Source organism: Anolis carolinensis, unplaced genomic scaffold, assembly GCF_035594765.1.
Source record: "Anolis carolinensis isolate JA03-04 unplaced genomic scaffold, rAnoCar3.1.pri scaffold_11, whole genome shotgun sequence".
NCBI classification, from domain to species: domain Eukaryota; kingdom Metazoa; phylum Chordata; class Lepidosauria; order Squamata; family Dactyloidae; genus Anolis; species Anolis carolinensis.
Window position 1 is genome coordinate 13,290,974 of NW_026943822.1, and position 19,300 is coordinate 13,310,273.

The 19,300-nt window shown below is 40.9% G+C and overlaps 1 protein-coding gene across 1 annotated transcript in view; it reads left to right on the top strand.

The window, feature by feature from the left end:
* minar1 (membrane integral NOTCH2 associated receptor 1) overlaps positions 1-8,566 on the top strand; it is a 41,133-nt gene extending 32,567 nt beyond the window's left edge. The window contains exon 4 of the mRNA XM_003225898.4: positions 729-8,566. Coding sequence (XP_003225946.1) covers positions 729-926 — 198 coding nt within the window. The 3' untranslated portion in view covers positions 927-8,566. The remainder of the gene's footprint in view (positions 1-728) is intronic.
* The last annotated feature ends 10,734 nt before the right edge of the window (positions 8,567-19,300 follow it).

Consider the following 19,300-nt stretch of genomic DNA (forward strand, 5'->3'; position numbering starts at 1 on the left):
TTTGGTCCACAAGTTCAGCAGCTCAGCGTTTTAACACACTGTACCACCAGAGGTACTAGATAAATCTATAATTATATATACTAATTTCACATATGCATTTCCCCCTGAAACATTTGCAAATTCTCTCTCTATATATGTGCATTTCCCTATTGCAATACAGTAGAGTCTCACTTATCCAAGCTAAACGGGCCGGCAGAAGCTTGGATAAGCGAATATCTTGGATAATAAGGAGGAATTAAGGAAAAGCCTATTAAACATCAAATTAGGTTATGATTTTACAAATTAAGCACCAAAACATCATGTTATACAACAAATTTGACAGAAAAAGTAGTTCAATACGCAGTAATGTTATGTTGTAATTACTGTATTTACGAATTTAGCACCAAAATATCACGAAATATTGAAAACATTGACTACAAAAATGGCTTGGATTATCCAGAGGCTTGGATAAGCGGGCTTGGATTAGTGAGACTCTACTGTATTTGTAAGCCCTATATATCTATGTTTATATCTAGAAATCTCTATGTGTGTGTGTGTGCATTTCCCCTGCAATATTTGCAAGCCCTATATATCTATATTCATCTTAACCCAGCCCTAATAAGACTGAATGAATTCTGACTTGTTCCTTACCTTCATTTGTAAATGGTATGATTTATTTCCCAGTTGAAAATATAAAAGAAAGAAGGGGGAAAAGTAATATCTTTCCTCTTACTCTTTTTCTTTTCCAGACTCAAGAATCTTTAAATCCCAACAATTTGGAATACTGGATGGAGGACATATACACGCCAGGCTATGACTCACTATTAAAGCGCAAAGAAGCTGAATTCCGAAGAGCAAAAGTTTGCAAAATCGCTGCCTTGATTGCCGCAGCTGCCTGTACAGTCATCCTTGTCATCGTGGTTCCTATATGCACTATGAAATCATGATTCCCGTGGCAGAGGAATACACCACGACCTTGTATATAACAGTGCTCCAAATATCCCGTTTGGTATTTTCATGGAAATAGTTGTAACTGTTCACTGGAAAAGGATATTCCAAGAGAATGCAGCAATTGAGCATGCAAAGAAGTTCTGGGTTCCTGATCCAACCCTCTTTTTAAAAAGAAGCTATTCCTTTTAAATAACAAAGCATTTCACAAAGTGAATGGTGACTTGGTTTCAATTTTTACACATTATGGCAAGCGAATCCCTCCCCCTCCTTTGGAAAAGAAGATAAAACTATTTTACAAGATTGGAAATGGAGGAAGAGAGAGGATTTTATTCTTCCCTGGACCAATGGGAATTTTATATTGAGAGGTTATAGTAATTCTTGTACAGTATGCATTTCATCAGAGAGATCAGAGCTGTGATGGCACTCTCGGAAATTTGACGAATCTGAGGACAGTGTGATTGTGGTTATGTATTCCTTCTTTGTTCAGTTTCAAAAGCAAATCTGTAGCCTTGGGAAGGGTGGGATTTGGGATTTGGAATCCAAAAGGGCTCTTTGTAACCGGGTCTAGCCATAAGACCGTATTGTTATCCGAGTACACACAAGTCAGGGATGCAAACTGTTTGGCTCTTTAGATATCACTGGGCAGCAAAGCCCATCCATTCTAGTTAGCATGGCTAATCGTGAAGGATGATGGGGCCTAATATCTGTTCCCTATCCCTGTCAAAGGCAAAGCGCCATCTGCTATAGACCAAAAAGAATCTGGTGAAAAGCAATTCGTATCTGGGTTTCTGTGAGTTTGCTAGGCTGTCTGGCCATGTTCCAGAAGAATTCTCTCCTGACGTTTCACCCACATCTATGGCAAGCATCCTCAGAGGTTGTGAGTTCTGTTGGAAACTAGGCAAGTGGTGTTTATACATCTGTAGAATGTCCAGGGTGGGAGAAAAGACTCTTTCTTTCCCAGGCAGGAAGCAGACAGGCTTTGAAGCTGCAAGGCGATTCGATGCTAATCAAGGTGGTCAATTGCAACATTCACACTTGCCTCAAACAGACATTAGTGAACATTAGTTCACTAATTACTAGTTTGGACATTAGTGAAGATAAAGGTTTTCTCCTGACATTAAGTCCAGTCGGGTCCGACTCATAGAAGTTGAGACTCATAGCAGAAGTTCACTCCGCTTTCCAGACTCAAACCGCCAAATTAAGTCTAGTCATGTCTGACTCTGGAAGTTGGTGCTCATCTCCATTTCTAAGCTGAAGAGCCGGCGTTGTCCGTAGACACCTCCAAGGTCATGTGGCCAATGGCATGACTGCATAGAGCGCCATTACCTTCCCGCAGAAGCGGTACTTAGTGATCTACTCACATTTGCATGTTTTCAAACTGCTAGGTTGGCAGAAGTTGGGACTCATAGCGGAAGTTCATTCCGCTTTCCAGACTCGAACCGCCAAATTAAGCCTAGTCATGTCTGACTTTGGGGGTTGGTGCTCATCTCCATTTCTAAGTCAAAGAGCCGGCGTTGTCCGTAGACACCTCCAAGGTCATGTGGCCGGCATGACTGCATGGAGCGCCATTACCTTTTCGCAGAAGCGGTACTTATTGATCTACTCACATTTGCATGTTTTCAAACTGCTAGGTTGGCAGAAGCTGGGATTCATAGCGGAAGTTCACTCCGCTTTCCAGACTCGAACCGCCAACCTTTCGGTCTGCAAGTTCAGCAGCTCAGTGGTTTAACCCGCTGTGCCATCGGGGGCTCCAACCCTGGACATTATTCCACAGACATATGCACCCCACTTGCTTAGTTTCCAACAGACCTCACAACCTCTGAGGATGCCTGCCATAGATGCAGGCAAAAGGTCAGAAGAGAATTTTTCTGGAGCATGGCCATACAGCCCAGAAAACTCACAGCAATCCAGTGGTTCCGGCCATTAAAGCCTTCGATAACAATTCCTATCTTGGTTTTTGGTTGAGTGTGTTGAAATCAGCTTTCCAAAATGCTGGCATACGCTATATCTTTTTTAAAAAGCCAGGCTCTACTCCTTCCCTTTATTGCATTTGTTGAACCTGGGAGAGGAGTCATCTTATTGTGAGGTGTGTTTTGTGCCTTTTGGAGTGTAAACCATTAGCGCTGTTGGGTTCTGTGATATTTTTTTGTTTTGCCCCAGATTTTCAGTTCAATGTTAAGGCAATCGTATAACCCATGAGTGAGGACGAGCTCAAACTCGCACGTTATGTTTTGCCTCGTTTATATCTGAACTTTTAAAAAATTAGTTTGAATTTTTTAAAGAAAATATGGCTATTGAAGAAGTATACTGGGTTTGGCTGTGATTTCTTATTTGTGCATATACCTGAGTCCAAGGAAGATGTAATATGACTTAAATTGGTTATGTATTTCTTTATTTACAGTACAGTAGAGTCTCATTTATCCAACATAAACGGGCCGGCAGAACGTTGGATAAGCGAATATGTTGGATAATAAGGAGGGATTAAGGAGAAGCCTATTAAACATCAAATTAGATTATGATTTTACAAATTAAGCACCACAACATCATGTTATACAACAAATTTGACAGAAAAAGTAGTTCAATACGCAGTAATGCTATGTAGTAATTACCGTATTTACGAATTTAGCACCAAAATATCACGATGTATACAACAGATTTATTTATTTATTTATTTATTTACAACATTTATACCCCGCCCTTCTCACCCGAGGGTACTCAGGCCGGCTTACAAAAATTGGCAAAATTTAATGCCCAAAATGCAATCATAAAAACAAAACAATATAAACAGATCTATTAATAACATTGGGGTTGTTGTATGTCTTTCGGGCTGTGTGGCCATGTTCCAGAAGCATTCTCTCCTGACGTTTCGCCCACATCTATGGCAAGCATCCTCAGAGGTTGTGAGGTATTAATAACATTGTTAAAACACATTATAAAAACCTTAAAAACGTGTATATAATTTGACAGAAAAAGTAGTTCAATACACAGAAATGCTATGTAGTAATTACTGTATTTATGAATTTAGGACCAAAATATCATGATGTATTGAAAACATTGACTACAAAAATGTGTTGGATAATCCAGAACGTTGGATAAGCGAGTGTTGGATAAGTGAGACTCTACTGTATTTATATTCTGAAAGGGACTCGGGCCGGATCACAGAACACACATATGCGGCAAACATTCAATGTCGTTTTATAGACTGACAGACAATTGTACATAGATAGAGGTATATATATAGGCTTTTCCCCATCTTCGGCATCTTGGAGGCTTGTGCTCGGTTCCGCAATTCAGCAGAGTTTTGTTGAATGAAACCCAATTGTAGACAGAATGTGTCCGACAATCTATTTTTGAAATATTTCCTTTCTTTAGTCCAGTTAACCTTAATCACACGTTTGGTTTCAACTTTAATCCAAGATGAATGGTAGCTGGACTGAATTCTATGAAATGACTGTTTTTGCAATGTTTTGGAATCCAAAACATTAACTTGATATTCCCCAATGTTCTACCAAAGCATTAAATACTGTATATTTATATGCTTCTTCCTTCAGTAGATAGTCTGCTGAAGATTTCCAACGACTGCAAGCTCTCTTCCCTCCCTCAAAGAAGATCCAGATCATATATGCATAAAATTCCAGGACATTTTTCTAGTATTATCAAGCAATATTTTAGCCCTCTCCAGTTCATCCAAATCCTTGGTTCTGGGTCCATCAGTTGATGCATGCCTTTAAGTCATGATTGACTTCTAGCAACCCTAAGGCAAATGTACCACAGGGTTTCCTTAGCAAGATTTGTTCTAGAGGAGTTTAGCATTGCCTTCTTCTGAGGTTTTAACAAATGTGTAAAGCCACCCAAGTGAGTTTCCATAGCTAAGTGGGAATCCAAACCCTGGTCTCCAGTCCTAGACCAAAACGCAAAGCCGCTCCCAATCCAGCTATCTCTCTGGGTAATTAGTGTTATCAAGAGGTCCATAATGGGATAGCCATCTCTCCTGAAATATATGTACTCTTCTGTAGGATCTCCATGAGCATCGTAATGCAACTCAGAGTGCATCATGGGGTGCATCATCCGAATCTAATACTGGTGAAGATGCAGAATAATCTTAGGCAGGGGTCCCCAAACCATCGAAGCTATTTATCCGGCCCCCACGGCACAAGGGCAGAAGGGGGTTGGGCTAAATGACCCAAGGGGTCTCTTCTTCTCTTACAACCCTTATTATTATTATTATTTTATTATGACACAGCAAACAAGATAGATATGCTGGATTATTATTATTATTAATAATAATAATAATAATAATAATAATAACATTGAGGCTGGGTGGCCATCTGTCAGGGATGCTTTGCTTGTGCTTTTGGTGCACAGAGGCAGAAGGGGGTTGGACTAAATGGCCCAAGGGGTCTCTTTGTTGTTGTTGTTGTTGTTACAGTAGAATCTCACTTATCCAAGCTAAACGGGCCGGCAGAAGCTTGGATAAGCAAATATCTTGGATAATAAGGAGGGATTAAGGAAAAGCCTATTAAACCTCAAATTAGGTTATGATTTTACAAATTAAGCACCACCAAAACATCATGTTTTACAACAAATTTGACAGAAAAAGCAGTTCAATACGCAGTAATGCTATGTAGTAATTACTGTACTTACGAATTTAGCACCAAAATATCACGATATATTGAAAACATTGACTACAAAAATGGCTTGGATAATCCAGAAACTTGGATAAGTGAAGCTTGGATAAGTGAGACTCTACTGTATTAACACTGAGGCTGGGTGGCCATCTGTCAGGGGTGCTTTGGTTGTGCTTTTGGTGCACAAAGGCAAAAGGGGGTTGGGCTAAATGGCCCAAGGGGTCTCTTCCAACCCTCTTTATTATTATTATTATTATTATTATTATTAATATTGAGGCTGGGTGGTCATCTGTCAGGGGTGCTTTGCTTTCGGTGCACAAAGGCAGAAGGGGATTGGACTCAATGGCCCAAAGGGTCTCTTCCAACCCTCTTTTTTATTACTGTTGTTATTATTATTATTATTATTATTATTATTTATTACTGCTCGGTGGCCAACTATAGTCCGGCCCTCCAGCGGTCCGAAGGATCATGAAATGGCCCCCTGTTTTAAAAGTTTAGGGACCCCTGATCTTAGGTCTGATTTTCCAGATATTGCACTACAATTCACATCATACTTGAGATTGGGGGCAGACGTGAATTGGAGCCCAAGAGTATCTGGATGGTCACAGTATATCTATCCAACATCTGGAACCTCTAGAGATCCAGTAGGACAGATAAAGTGACTGAGGTGGTGTGGAAGGATCTAGAGTAGTGGTTCTCAACATGGGTTCCTCAGATGTTTTTGGCCTTCAACTCCCAGAAATCCTAACAGTTGGTAAACTGGCTGGGATTTCTCGGAGTTGTAGGCCAAAAACATCTGGGGAACCCAGATTTGGAGAAAGTCCAATTTGGGTGGCCATTGGCAAGGGTCGTATTCTGGATGATTGGGGTTTGGAACCTAAGGGGCTGGAGGACTTCATGATCATGGAGTGGTTCAGAAGAAGAAGAAGGTTAAGGCCAAGGCAATGGGGCAAATACCATCCATGGTCAAAGTCTGGGAGAGCTGGAATTCAATTTGCTAGGCTCAAACTTGGTGACCAGAGCAGAGGAGATGAAGGCATTTTCATGTCTCTTGTGTTTGCACCAGAGCATGTTACAAAATGTTGGACCACTTGCATAATTCCACAATCAGTAGGGCAATGACAAATTCTAGCTGGGTTTCTGGGAGTCAGGGTTCTTGTGTGTTTTCCGGGTTGCATGGCCATGTTCCAGAAGTATTCTCTCCTGACGTTTCGCCCACATCTATGGCAGAGGTCGTGAGGTATATGGAGAAACTAAACAAGGAAGGTTTATATATCTGTGGAAGTTCCTGGGTGGGGGAAAAGAACTATTGTCTGTTGGAGGCCAGTATGAATGTTGTAATTAATCACCTTGATTAACATTAAATAGCCTTCCCAGATTCACATCCTGGCCTGGGGGAATCCGCTGTACAGAGCCGTTAGCTGCCCCTGATTGATTCATGTTTGGAATTCTTCTGCTTTCAAAGTATTGCTCCTTATTTACTGTTCTGATTTTGGAGTTTAATACTGGCAGCCAGATTTTGTTCATTTTCATGGTTTCCTCCTTTCTGTTGAAATTGTCCACATGCTTGTGGATTTCAATGGCTTCTCTGTATAGTCTGACATGGTGGTTATTGGAGTGGTCGAGCGTTTCTGTGATCAGCCCCCAAACCACAAGTATGATGTGAACACAGAAATGCTCGACCACTCCAACAACTATCATGCCAGACTACACAGAGAAGCCATTGAAATCCACAAGCATGTGGACAATTTCAATAGAAAGGAGGATACCATGAAAATGAACAAAATCTGGCTATTAGTGTTAAAAAAACTCTAAAATCAGAACAGTAAATATGGAGCAATACTCTGAAAACAGAAGAAATCCAGACATGAATCAATCAGGGGCTGCTAACAACTCTGAACAAAGAATTCCCCCAGGCCAGGATGTGAATCTGGGAAGGCCATTTAATGGTAATCAAGGTGATTAATTACAACATTCACACTGTCCTCCAACAGACAGATATATAAACCTTCCTTGTTTAGTTTCTCCATACTATATACCTCATAACCTCTGGGGATCATCTATATATGTGATCCCAGCCATGAAAGCCTTCGACAACACATTTCTGCGAGTCATCATTCAAATAATGGAATTTTTCCAAATTCTGGTCTCCATAGACACATAGATTTCTCTTGCTGGGTCAGGAGGATGATATTTAATGGGTTTAACAAATGCCACGGGTCATAGTAAGTACGGCTCAGCTTTGCCGTGAATGATGAAATTCAGGGAAGATGGGCTTTTTTTGTATGATAGAAATATCTGGCAGCAGTAGCCTGCAAACTATATTGTATTCAATCTTGTGTACCAGTTACTAAAACTGCGATATAAATATATATCTATACATATTGTATTCTACATTATAGACTTTTGTATTGAGATGATAACAATACCAATAATTATATTAGTGCAGCTAGAAGTACATTATAATCATTAGTGTGAGACAAAAACATGTACTAGACAGTATTACTCAAAAAAATTATAATTGACGGTTCTTTTTGTATTCATGCCTTATCAGTATAAGGGTTATATACTCCTTGAAAGGTTAGTGGTGAAAATGAATCATGTCCGATGACCATGTTGAACCAATCCTGCTTCTCTTACTCAGATCCACATCATCGTAACCAATTTGTCACAACCTGATCAACTTCATCACAACCACTGGTACAATTGCAAAAAAATTAGTTGCAGTATATTACAACTCAATTGCTTTTAATGGGACGTAAATTGCCCCAATCTCTTAATTAAATGGGTGCCACCAAACTGAATTTTCACTTGGTTTGCTCACAAGAGTAAGAAAAGATGGATCAGTGGATCCTCTCTGGATCGTTAATGCATTTTTATTTATTCAAACAGGGCGTTTGGCTACCATAGGATGTAATGATGCCTTTCTTTTATAAAGTTACTGTACAACGTGGCCTTTTAGTTCATTAAACTATTACATCAAATAAACTTGAGAAATTGTACACGTCCTCTGAAGTCCGCCTAAAGAAATATTAATTTATCACTCTGTCACATTCCCTGTTCCCAGAGACATCAAGATAGTGGTGTACCGTGAATGGTGGAAGGTTGGATATAATGATGCATTCTGTCTTGCCTTGGCAGCATTTTTAATGGGACTCGTGTCAGGGACTAATAAGATTGCTGGAACTGATGAAAAATGAATTTGGAATAAGAGGTACTTGCCAAAGGAATTGCAGGGCTCTGGGAGAGATGGCCTGTTCGATTCTCATCAAAATGTTTGAGTTTATGATGCATGTGTTTTCCTTTAATGCTGCTGTTTACACCCAAACACAGACAGTGGGTTTCAAGTTAAAGTAGAGTCTCACTTATCCAAGCCTTGCTTATCCAAGCTTCTGGAGTATCCAAGCCATTTTTGTAGTCAATGTTTTCAATATATCGTGATATTTTGGTGCTAAATTCGTAAATACAGTAATTACAACATAACATTACTGCGTATTGAACTACTTTTTCTGTCAAATTTGTTGTGTAACATGATGTTTTGGTGCCCATTTAGCTTGGATAAGTGAGACTCTACTGTATTGGCTGATGTCATCCAAGGACAGGAATTGGGGACCTCTGGTTGGCAGTATGGATTTAATGGGCCGGGCTGTGGCGCAGCTGGTTAGTAGCCAGCTGCAATAAATCACTACTGAAGGAGAGGTCATGAGATCAAAGCCTGGGTCAGATTGAGCTCCCAACCATTTAATAGCCTAGCTCGCTGTTGACCTAAGAAGCTTGAAAGATAGTAGAAAATTTAGGTACAGTAGAGTCTCACTTATCCAACATAAACGGGCCGGCAGAACATTGGATAAGTGAATATGTTGGATAATAAGGAGGGATTAAGGAAAAACCTATTCAACATCAAATTAGTTTATGATTTTACAAATAAAGCACCAAAACATCATGTTATACAACAAATTTGACAGAAAAAGCAGTTCAATACGCAGTAATGTTATGTAATAATTACTGTATTTACAAATTTAGCACCAAAATATCACGATATATTGAAAACATTGACTACAAAAATGCGTTGGATAATCCAGAACGTTGGATAAGCGAGTGTTGGATAAGTGAGACTCTACTGTACCGCTTTATGCTGGGAGGGTAATTTAACTACCGTATATACTCGAGTATAAGCCAACCTGAATATAAGCCGAGGCACCTGATTTTACAAAAAAACTGGGAAAACATTGACTCCAGTATAAGCCGAGGGTGGTAAATTTCAGAAATAAAAATAGATACAGTACCAATAAAATTACATTAATTGAGGCATCATTAGGTTAAATGTTTTTGAATACAGTAGAGTCTCACTTATCCAAGCCTCGCTTATCCAAGTTTCTGCATTATCCAAGCCATTTTTGTAGTCAATGTTTTCAATTTATCGTTATATTTTGCGCTAAATTCATAAGTACAGTAATTACAACATAACATTATTGCGTATTGAACTACTTTTTTGGTCAAATTTGTTGTGTAACATGATGTTTTGGTGCTTAATTTGTAAAATCATAACCTAATTTGATGTTTAATAGGCTTTTCCTTAATCCCTCCTTATTATCCAAGATATTCGTTTATCCAAGCTTCTGCCAGCCTGTTTAGCTTGGATAAGGGAGACTCTACTGTATTACTTTGCTATTGTTATGTGCCATCAACATAACTTCAGGTTATGGCAACCCTCTGAATGAGTTAAAGTAAAGGTAAAGGTTTTCCCCTGACGTTTAGTCCAGTCATGTCTGACTCGGGGTTGGTGCTCATCTCCATTTCTAAGCCAAAGAGCCGGTGTTGTCCGTAGACGCCTCCTAGGCCATGTGGCCGGCATGACTGCATGGAGCACTGTTACCTTCCAGGAGCCTCTGGTGGCCTAGGGGATAAAAGCCTTGTGACTTGAAGGTTGGGTTGCTGACCTGAAGGCTGCCAGGTTCGAATCCCACCCAGGGAGAGTGCGGATGAGCTCCCTCTATCAGCTCCAGCTCCATGCGGGGACATGAGAGAAGCCTCCCACAAGGATGGTAAAAACATTAAAACATCCAGGTGCCCCCTGGGCAACGTCCTTGCAGACGGCCAATTCTCTCACTCCAGAAGCAACTCCGGTTGCTCCTGACACGGAAAAAAAAAAGCTGTTACCTTCCCGCCAGAGCAATATCTATTGATCTACTCACATTTGCATGTTTTCAAACTACTAGGTTGGCAGAAGCTGGAGCTAACAATGGGAGCTCACCTCATCCACGGATTCAAACTGGCGACCTTCCGATCAGCAATTTCTGCAGCTTAGCAGTTTAAGCCACTGCGCCATTGGGGCCCCTTTGGTGTATTGTACATGCACCATATCATAATGGCTTGAACTAGCTCAGGATAACCTGAACAGTTTCTGATGTCATTATCCCTCAGCCACTCACTTTGCAAAATGCTCATTTTCATTTGATTTGCTTTAGGCCAACCTTACTAAACTCTGGGAAGTAGGGAGAAAGCCCCACATATTGGCCCGTTATCCCATAAATTATAGCGGTTGCACCGTGTCTGCCCAGTTCATCTTCTAAATGACAAGCAGGAACTTTTTGCCATCCCGACTACAGAGCCATAAAAGAGGTTAACCGTGAGAAGGATTGCTCTGGCAGTGATCCCAGTGATCTTTTGTTCATCATAATGGAATAATTCATGACCGGCATTTGCAGTTGCTATGAAACTGGAATTTCAATATTATTTTGATATAAAAGATGTCAAATAGCTACATCAGAAGATGTCAAAAGAGTACAAACTGGGGTCATTGCTGTTAAAGAACTGAAATTATCTGCATTACGGCAAAGCTATTCAGCACATCTAGACCCCTGTAAACCAACAGAAGTAAATCAACACATTGTAATAATATCTATATATATAAAAGAGTGATGGAATCCCGGCGACCAACAAAACAACAAAACTAAAGGCCTCCCAACCTCGAAATTTGACAACACAACCCATCATCCACGCCTCCAGGTTGATATAACCAAAAGCAAAGAAAAATGAAGTCCTAATTAGAGGGAGAGGAATAATTGTTTTTATCCAATTGCTGCCAGTTAGAAGGCTAAGCTCCACCCACTTGGTCTCCTAGCAACCCACTCAGCCCAGGGGACAGGCAGAGTTAGGACTCACTTAGGCAGCTTCTGCCAAGTCTAAAGTTCAAAAACATGCAAATGAGAGTACATGAATAGGTACTGCTCCGGTGGGAAGGTAACGGCGCTCCATGCAGTCATGCCGGCCACATGACCTTGGAGGAGTCTACGGACAATGCCAGCTCTTCAGCTTAGAAATGGAGACCCCTAAAGTCAGACACGACTGAACTTAATGTCAGAGGAAAACCTTTACCCTTTACCTAACTACCACCAATTCCTCAATACTTTATTTCCCATACCACCATACTTCGCCACAGCAATGCGTGGCCGGGCACAGCTAGTACCATATATACTCGAAGAGTTTTTCAGCTCTTTTTATCAGCTGAAAAAGCCTCCCTCGGCTTATAATGGGGTCAAGGTCAAGCCTGGCAGGGGAGCCTGCAGGCTAATGCTTGCAATATATGATATATTTCTCTCCTCACTTATCAGTGTGTTTTATTTTGCAAAGCCTCCCTCGCTCTTAACCAAGTGAATGTTTTGAAAAGGAAAATAAGCCCTTACAAGTCAGGAAGAAGAATATATATATACCCATTCATCTTATAAAAGCATTTTCCCCTGAAATATTTGTTAATCTCTGCTACAGATATGTAGGCACTTCCCCTTTCAAGTCTTTGCAATCCCTCTGTACCTAAATATTTGTATCTCTCTCTATATAATAATTTTATATATGAATAAACGATAAGCTAACATGCAAATTAAAAGTTAAAAGAGGGATATGGGAAAAAAATGATTTTGAGGATGTATGGGGGAAATTTATTGAGAAAGGACTCCAAAAAAGGGATGGAGGGCTACGGCCTCAGGAAGAAATGAGATTTTGGTTAGACAATGCATAAGAAGTGGCTCAGGGTGGGAGGGAGGGATACACAGTGGTGAAGAAATATAGATGGACAAATGTTAACATTGTAGTAGATATAAATCAACAGTAGATATAAAAGAATGATGCAAGTATTGTAAAAGGTAGGTAAGGTTTTCCCCTGACGTTAAGTCCAGTCATGTCTGATTCTGGGGGTTGGTGCTCATCTCCATTTCTAAGCCGAAGAGCCGGCGCTGTCCGTAGACACCTCCAAGGTCATGTGGCCGGCATGACTGCATGGAGCGCCGTTACCTTCCTGCCGGAACGGTACCTATTGATCTACTCACATTGGCATGTTTTCGAACTGCTAGGTTGGCAGGAGCTGGAGCTAACAGCAGCCGCTAGCTTCCTGCCGGAGCGGTACCTATTGATCTACTCACATTGGCATGTTTTTGAACTGCTAGGTTGGCAGGAGCTGGAGCTAACAGCGGCCGCTCCCGCCGCTCCCGGGGCTTGAACCTGGGACCTTTCGGTCTGCAGCTCAGTGCTTTAACGCACTTTGCCATCGGGGCTCCACAAGTATTGTACAATACATTAAATATCTGCTATGTGACAAAAGTAATTATTGTATGAAAAAATTTAAATTCAGTAAAAAATATTTTTAAAAAAAACTCCAGGGAAAATTCAGGCAAAGAAAACAGTAGAGGTGTTTCCTACCTGGTGGATGAATGGTCCTTTGTCACAGTTGGGTAGCCGGTCTTAATGGGCACAGGTGGCACCACCTGCTGTGCCCTCAGGTCTACACCTGTCTTGGCATTCATGTGGTGACAGTATGTTGGAACAAGAGACGGACAACAGGCGGCTCAGAGCATCTGGGAGTATTGTGGCAGCCAGCGAGAGATTGCCAAGAATGGGAGGGGAGGGAGACAAAGTGCAGTTATGCCAAGAGCTCTCTAGCAGTGCCACAACTTATTGCAAACACAATCCATCGCCCTGGGCCCTTCAGAAAGTAGGGGAGAGTTCTGCGCATCAGATGGTGCGCCAGCTGACTGGAGATTGAATCTTTGGCACTTGTGCAAATCTTCAAGCACATCGATAAAATTGTCTCAAGCACATCGAGAAAAGTGGGAAAGGAGAGAGGGTCCTGGAAGAGCAGCCCTCTGTCTTTGGATCACGCCATCGACCCTGGTTCTTAAAAATATCTGGATATATTGAAAACTGACTCTGTAGTGAGACTTTACAGGATGCACAGTTCCACATGGCCAAAAAGGACTCAATTGAGTCTATAATGAGGCTATTATGCCAGGAAGGTCAGAAGGAAGTTGCCATCTTTCTGTAAGCAACCAAGATTATCATCGCAAGAAAACGCATAAGAACCAACTTAATATTGGAGTAGACACTTGGCTCATGCAGCTCTGCACTTTTCACGCTTGACTCCATTTCTCGTGATTTTAGAGATCCCTGTCGTTCCAATCCCCCTCTGCAGACGCCGGAGATGCAACACTGGCCAAGTCCTGGTGAAAGATGAATTCCTGAAATGAAGACAATAATAATAATTTTATTTTTATACCCCACCCCATCTCTCCAAGGGGACTCGGGGCGGCTTATATGAAGCCAAGCCCAGGCAAAACAGACAATATAAAACACAACAATAAAACAAGACAAGAGAAAGGCTTTGAAGTTGCCAAGCAGCACTAAGGCAAAAGACATGGCAGAAATGCACAACATTTGCACATTTATTTATTTATTTATTTATTTATTTACAGTATTTATATTCCGCCCTTCTCACCCCGAAGGGGACACAGGGCGGATAACATTATGTACATATAGGGCAAACATTCAATGCCCATAAACACATCGAACCGAGACAGAGACAACAGACAGACAGACGCAGAGGCAATTTAACCTTCTCCTGAGGGGATGTTCGATTCTGGCCACAGGGGGGAGCAGCTGCTTCATCGTCCACTCTGATGGCACTTCCTCATTCCAACGTTGTAAATTAGTTAAACTTGCCTCCCCACTTTTATAAGTGGTACCTTATTTCCTACTTGATAGATGCAACTATCTTTCGAGTTGCTAGGTCAGCAACGAGCAGGGGCTATTTTTTAATTTTTAATTGACGGGTGCTCACCCCGCCACGGGCTGGCCTCGAACTCATGACCTCATGGTCGGAGTGATTTATTGCAGCAGCCTGCGCCACATGCCAATTGGTTTTCAATTGGTGTGAATGTACATAATTTAAAGAGAAGTACAGTTCTTTTCCATACAATGGGGAAGAAGAGGTGGTGTGTGTGCATGCTTCTCATTCTGTTTTATCTGCCCTTCTCTGGGTACATTCTAGTTTGTAAACATCCTTCTTGAAGTGCTTTGCCCAGAACTGGACACAGTGATATTCCAGGTAAGGTTCGACCAGCTTTTCTAGCTGCTACATCACACTATTGTCATGTTCAGCTTATGTTCTACTTAGGCTGTGCACTGCCCTACATTCCAGGATCAGATCTCATATTATCTGGCATTGCAGACTCATATAATCCAGTTCAAAGCAGAAAATCTGGGATCAGATCCTGGGATATAAAGTGGTGTAGTAGTGGGGTTGGGCTTAGCACAGCAGGCTAAACCACTGTGCTGCAGAAAAATCCTGCTGATTGAAAGGTTAGCAGTTTGAGCCCGGGTCGGGATGAACACCCGCCATTAGCCCCAGCTCACTTGCCCACTTAGCAGGTCAAAAACATAAATGCGAGTAGATAAATAGGTACCACTCTTAGCGGGGAGGTAATAAAGGCATCGATCTGAGGAAAGCTCCTCGGCATGGAAGATGTAACAACAGCACCCCCCTGTGGCCGGAGTTGAGCACAGCTTCCAAGATGCCGGAAATAAAATGGAAAAAACTGCCTTTACCTCTGTTTGTGTTGTCTGTCCTTGTTAATTGCACAATCAGCATTGAATGTTTGCCGTATGTGTGTTCTGTAAGCCACTCTGAATCCCCTTCGGGGTGTAGTATCATACATTTCTCCCTGTTGAAACTCATTTTGTTAGTTTTGGCCCCATTCTCTAACCCGTTACTTAGTCAATCTGGATTCTGATCCTGTCCTCTGCGGTATTAGCTATCCCAGGCATGGGTCTACTGGCTGTTAGGAATTGTGGGAGTTGAAGTCCAAACACCTGAAGAGCCGAGGTTTGCCCATGCCTGAGATATCCCATCCCTACGCTTAATGCATGATTGAATGTTTTACTTTCATTGAAACATGCAAACATTCACAGAAATCTGTAGCAAAACATCTTTACGTTTTTGTTGTTTTCCAAACAGCTCCAGAATGGGTACTTTGCATAAGGGGGGAGAGAAATGCTTGTGACACATGCTATGTGTCAAAATCTTATGGGTTATTAGTGCTGTTTTGTACTTTGGGGAGATAAGAGCATAAAACAGAATCCCATGTAATCTTCACATCAAAGAAACAAGACCATATGGCAGCGTACAGGCAAAACTCTTCCGCTGAACAGCTACTTAAAATGTCATGGTATAAACCGTCCTTTGTAAAGAAAAGTAGTGTTGTTTTTTGTAAGATTCAAAACATTTTTAGATGATAGGAAAACGCAGCAACACCTCAAGAATGGGAAGAACCTGTTATTTGCTGAGAAAGCCAGGCTGCATCCTCCATCCTTTGTTGGGAGGTGTTAGCTGGCCCTGATTGTTTCCCCTCTAGAATTCCCCTGTTTTCTGAGTGTTGTTCTTTATTTACTGTCCTGATTTTAGAGGTTTTTTTTTTAATACTAGTAGCAAGATTTTGTTCATTTTCATGGTTTCCTCCTATCTTTTGAAATTGCCCACATGCTTGTGGATATCAATGGCAGCTTCAATGCCAGACTTTGAAGCTGCAAGGCTATTCAATACTAATCAAGCTGGCCAACTGCAAAATTCAGACTTGTCTCAAACAGACAAGAGTTCTTTCTCCCACTCTGGACATATATATAAAACCCCACTTGCCTAGTTTCCAACAGACCTCACAACCTCTGAGAATCCTGCCATAGATGTGGGCAAAACATCAGGAGAGGATGCTTCTGGAACATGATCATACAGCCTAGAAAACTCACAGCATCCCATCTTCCACAGACCTTCCCAAACTGATGCTGCCCAGCCCGTTAACGTTTGTGGAGAGTACCAATGTGAGCTAAATTAGTTTGATAATAACACAAAATACTAGATCTATCACTTAGGGATTGTACATATTTTATTTTTGTAAAATAATTGTCTTTAACAGCAGTCATATGGAATGCTATAGCAGCAGGAAACCAGCTTGGCCACCCTCCTCATTGTGACATCCTTTCAAATATTTGAACATGGCTATCATGTCCCCTCTCAGTCTTCTTTTCTCCAAGGTAAACATGCCCAGCTCTCTAACAAGTTTAGTGTGTGTGTGTGTGTGTGTGTATTCAACCACAAATTGCATTCATTGCATTCTATCTGGAAAGTGCAAGCTGCATAAATCCATTTTTAAAAATGCAATTGAACACATTTCTCCCCCATCCCCACTTTCAAATCTGTTCCGGTGACTGTCAAGTCAAAGCATGGAGATCAATAGGAGCTGCATGAATAACTTTGGAGGATAAATATTCCATGCCCTATTTTCGTAAGGCAAACCCTCTCCTTCCATTTCATGCTGTTGGAAATTATGCCTTTCTGCATATTTTAGTGCGTGCATGTTGGCAAATGTATTTCGTTTTTGCCTCTTATTATCTTGGATCATTAACCAGTATCCCGTTATGTAATGTGAGCACTGAAGCCTGTGTTGCAATATGTCACAATGCAAGATTGACTCTCAACTGGAGCATTTAAGGGAAAAATTGTTTTCTCACTGCTGTGGCTGTCTTATGGCGAGGAATTCAGATAGGGAAATGGCTTTCTTGTGCCTTTGGCAGGAAAGAGTGAGGAAAAACCAAGTTTCACCAGCATTACTAAACGTTTATTTAACGTGCAGATAGGCGGGATCATTTACAAAAGAAATCTGTTTCCTTCTTCTAATGAGTCTCCTCGGGGAGATAGGGTGGGATATAAATAATGATTTATTTATTATTAATTATAAATTATTCAAGAAAAGGATGTCAACATTTGCCCCTCTATGTGTTTGTTATTTTCTAGGTGGCATCAGGATGAACCAAGGAAAGGAAGCCATGTGGATAATTTACACTCAGTTGTCTTGAGCCACTTCCAGATGAAGTGTAGGTCCAAAATTTCATTACTGAACAAATCAATATCATTTTTCTTGATCCTAAAATACTTCCTGGGAGCTCTCACTGTGAAAAATCCCCTCTCTAAGGCTAGGTCTACAGTGCCATATAATACAGATTATCAAAGAAGATAGTGGATTATCTGCTTTGATAATCTGGATTATATGGCAGTGTGTCAGGAACCTATACAGAGATCCCTACCAAAGTGGTCACTCACCAGTCACAATGTCAGCTAGTCCAGGGTCATACACATTAGTCAGTTCAGCAGAGGCAAAGCATAGGAATAGTAGTCAGAGTTCAGTCCAGGTTTCAAGCCAAGCAGTATCAACAAATACAAACCGTTTTCCAAAGCATAGTGAAATCCAGCAAGAGTTAAGTTTCAAGGTAAGCATAGTCTATCCAACGAGAGTCAGTGTTCAAGGCAAGCGTGGTCTATCCAACAAGAGTCAACATCCAAGACAACAGTCATTACCCTGTTTCCCTGAAAATAAGACATCCCCAGAAAATAAGACCTAGTAGAGGTTTTGCTGAATTGTTAAATATAAGGCCTCCCCCGAAAGTAAGACCTAGTAAAGTTTTGTTTAGGAGCATGCAGGATCGATAAATATACATACCATGGATTGTTGTATAATATAATAATAACTTTATTCTTGTATCCCACCTCCATCTCCCAGAAGGGACTCAGGGCAGCTTACACACCAACAACATAAATTTACATACGAACAGAAATTTAAAACAGTAATTTAAAAACAGTATAGCAATAAAATATAATATAGAAATTCTTGAAAGTCTTCAAAGTTTGGTTATGCTGATTTGTGATGACAACTCCTGTACAGTAGATAATAAATTTTCATTTTTTTAAAATTCAACCATAAATGTGAATTCTTCTTTGTGGAAAAATAAGACATCCCCTGAAAATAAGACCTAGCACATCTTTGGGAGCAAAAATTAATATAAGACACTGTCTTATTTTCGGGGAAACAGGGTACAACAAAAGTCAACATCCAAGGCAATCGTAGTAGTCAATCCAACAAGAATCAACATCCAAGGCAAGTATAGTCAATCCAACAAGAGTCAAGGTTCAAGACAAGCGTAGTCAATCCAACAAGAGTCAAGGTTCAAGACAAGTATAGTCAATCCAACAAGAATCAACATCCAAGACAAACATAGTCAATCCAATAAGAGTCAAGGTTCAAGACAAGCATAGTCAATCCAACAAGAGTCAAGGTTCAAGACAAGCATAGTCAATCCAACAAGAATCAACATCCAAGACAAGCATAGTCAATCCAACAAGAGTCAAGGTTGAAGACAAGCATAGTCAATCCAACAAGAATCAACATCCAAGACAAGCATAGTCAATCCAACAAGAGTCAAGGTTGAAGACAAGCATAGTCAATCCAACAAGAATCAACATCCAAGGCAAACATAGTCAATCCAACAAGAGTCAAGCTTCAAGACAAGCGTAGTCAATCCAACAAGAGTCAAGGTTCAGGACAAGCGTAGTCAATCCAACAAGAGTCAAGGTTCAAGACAAGCGT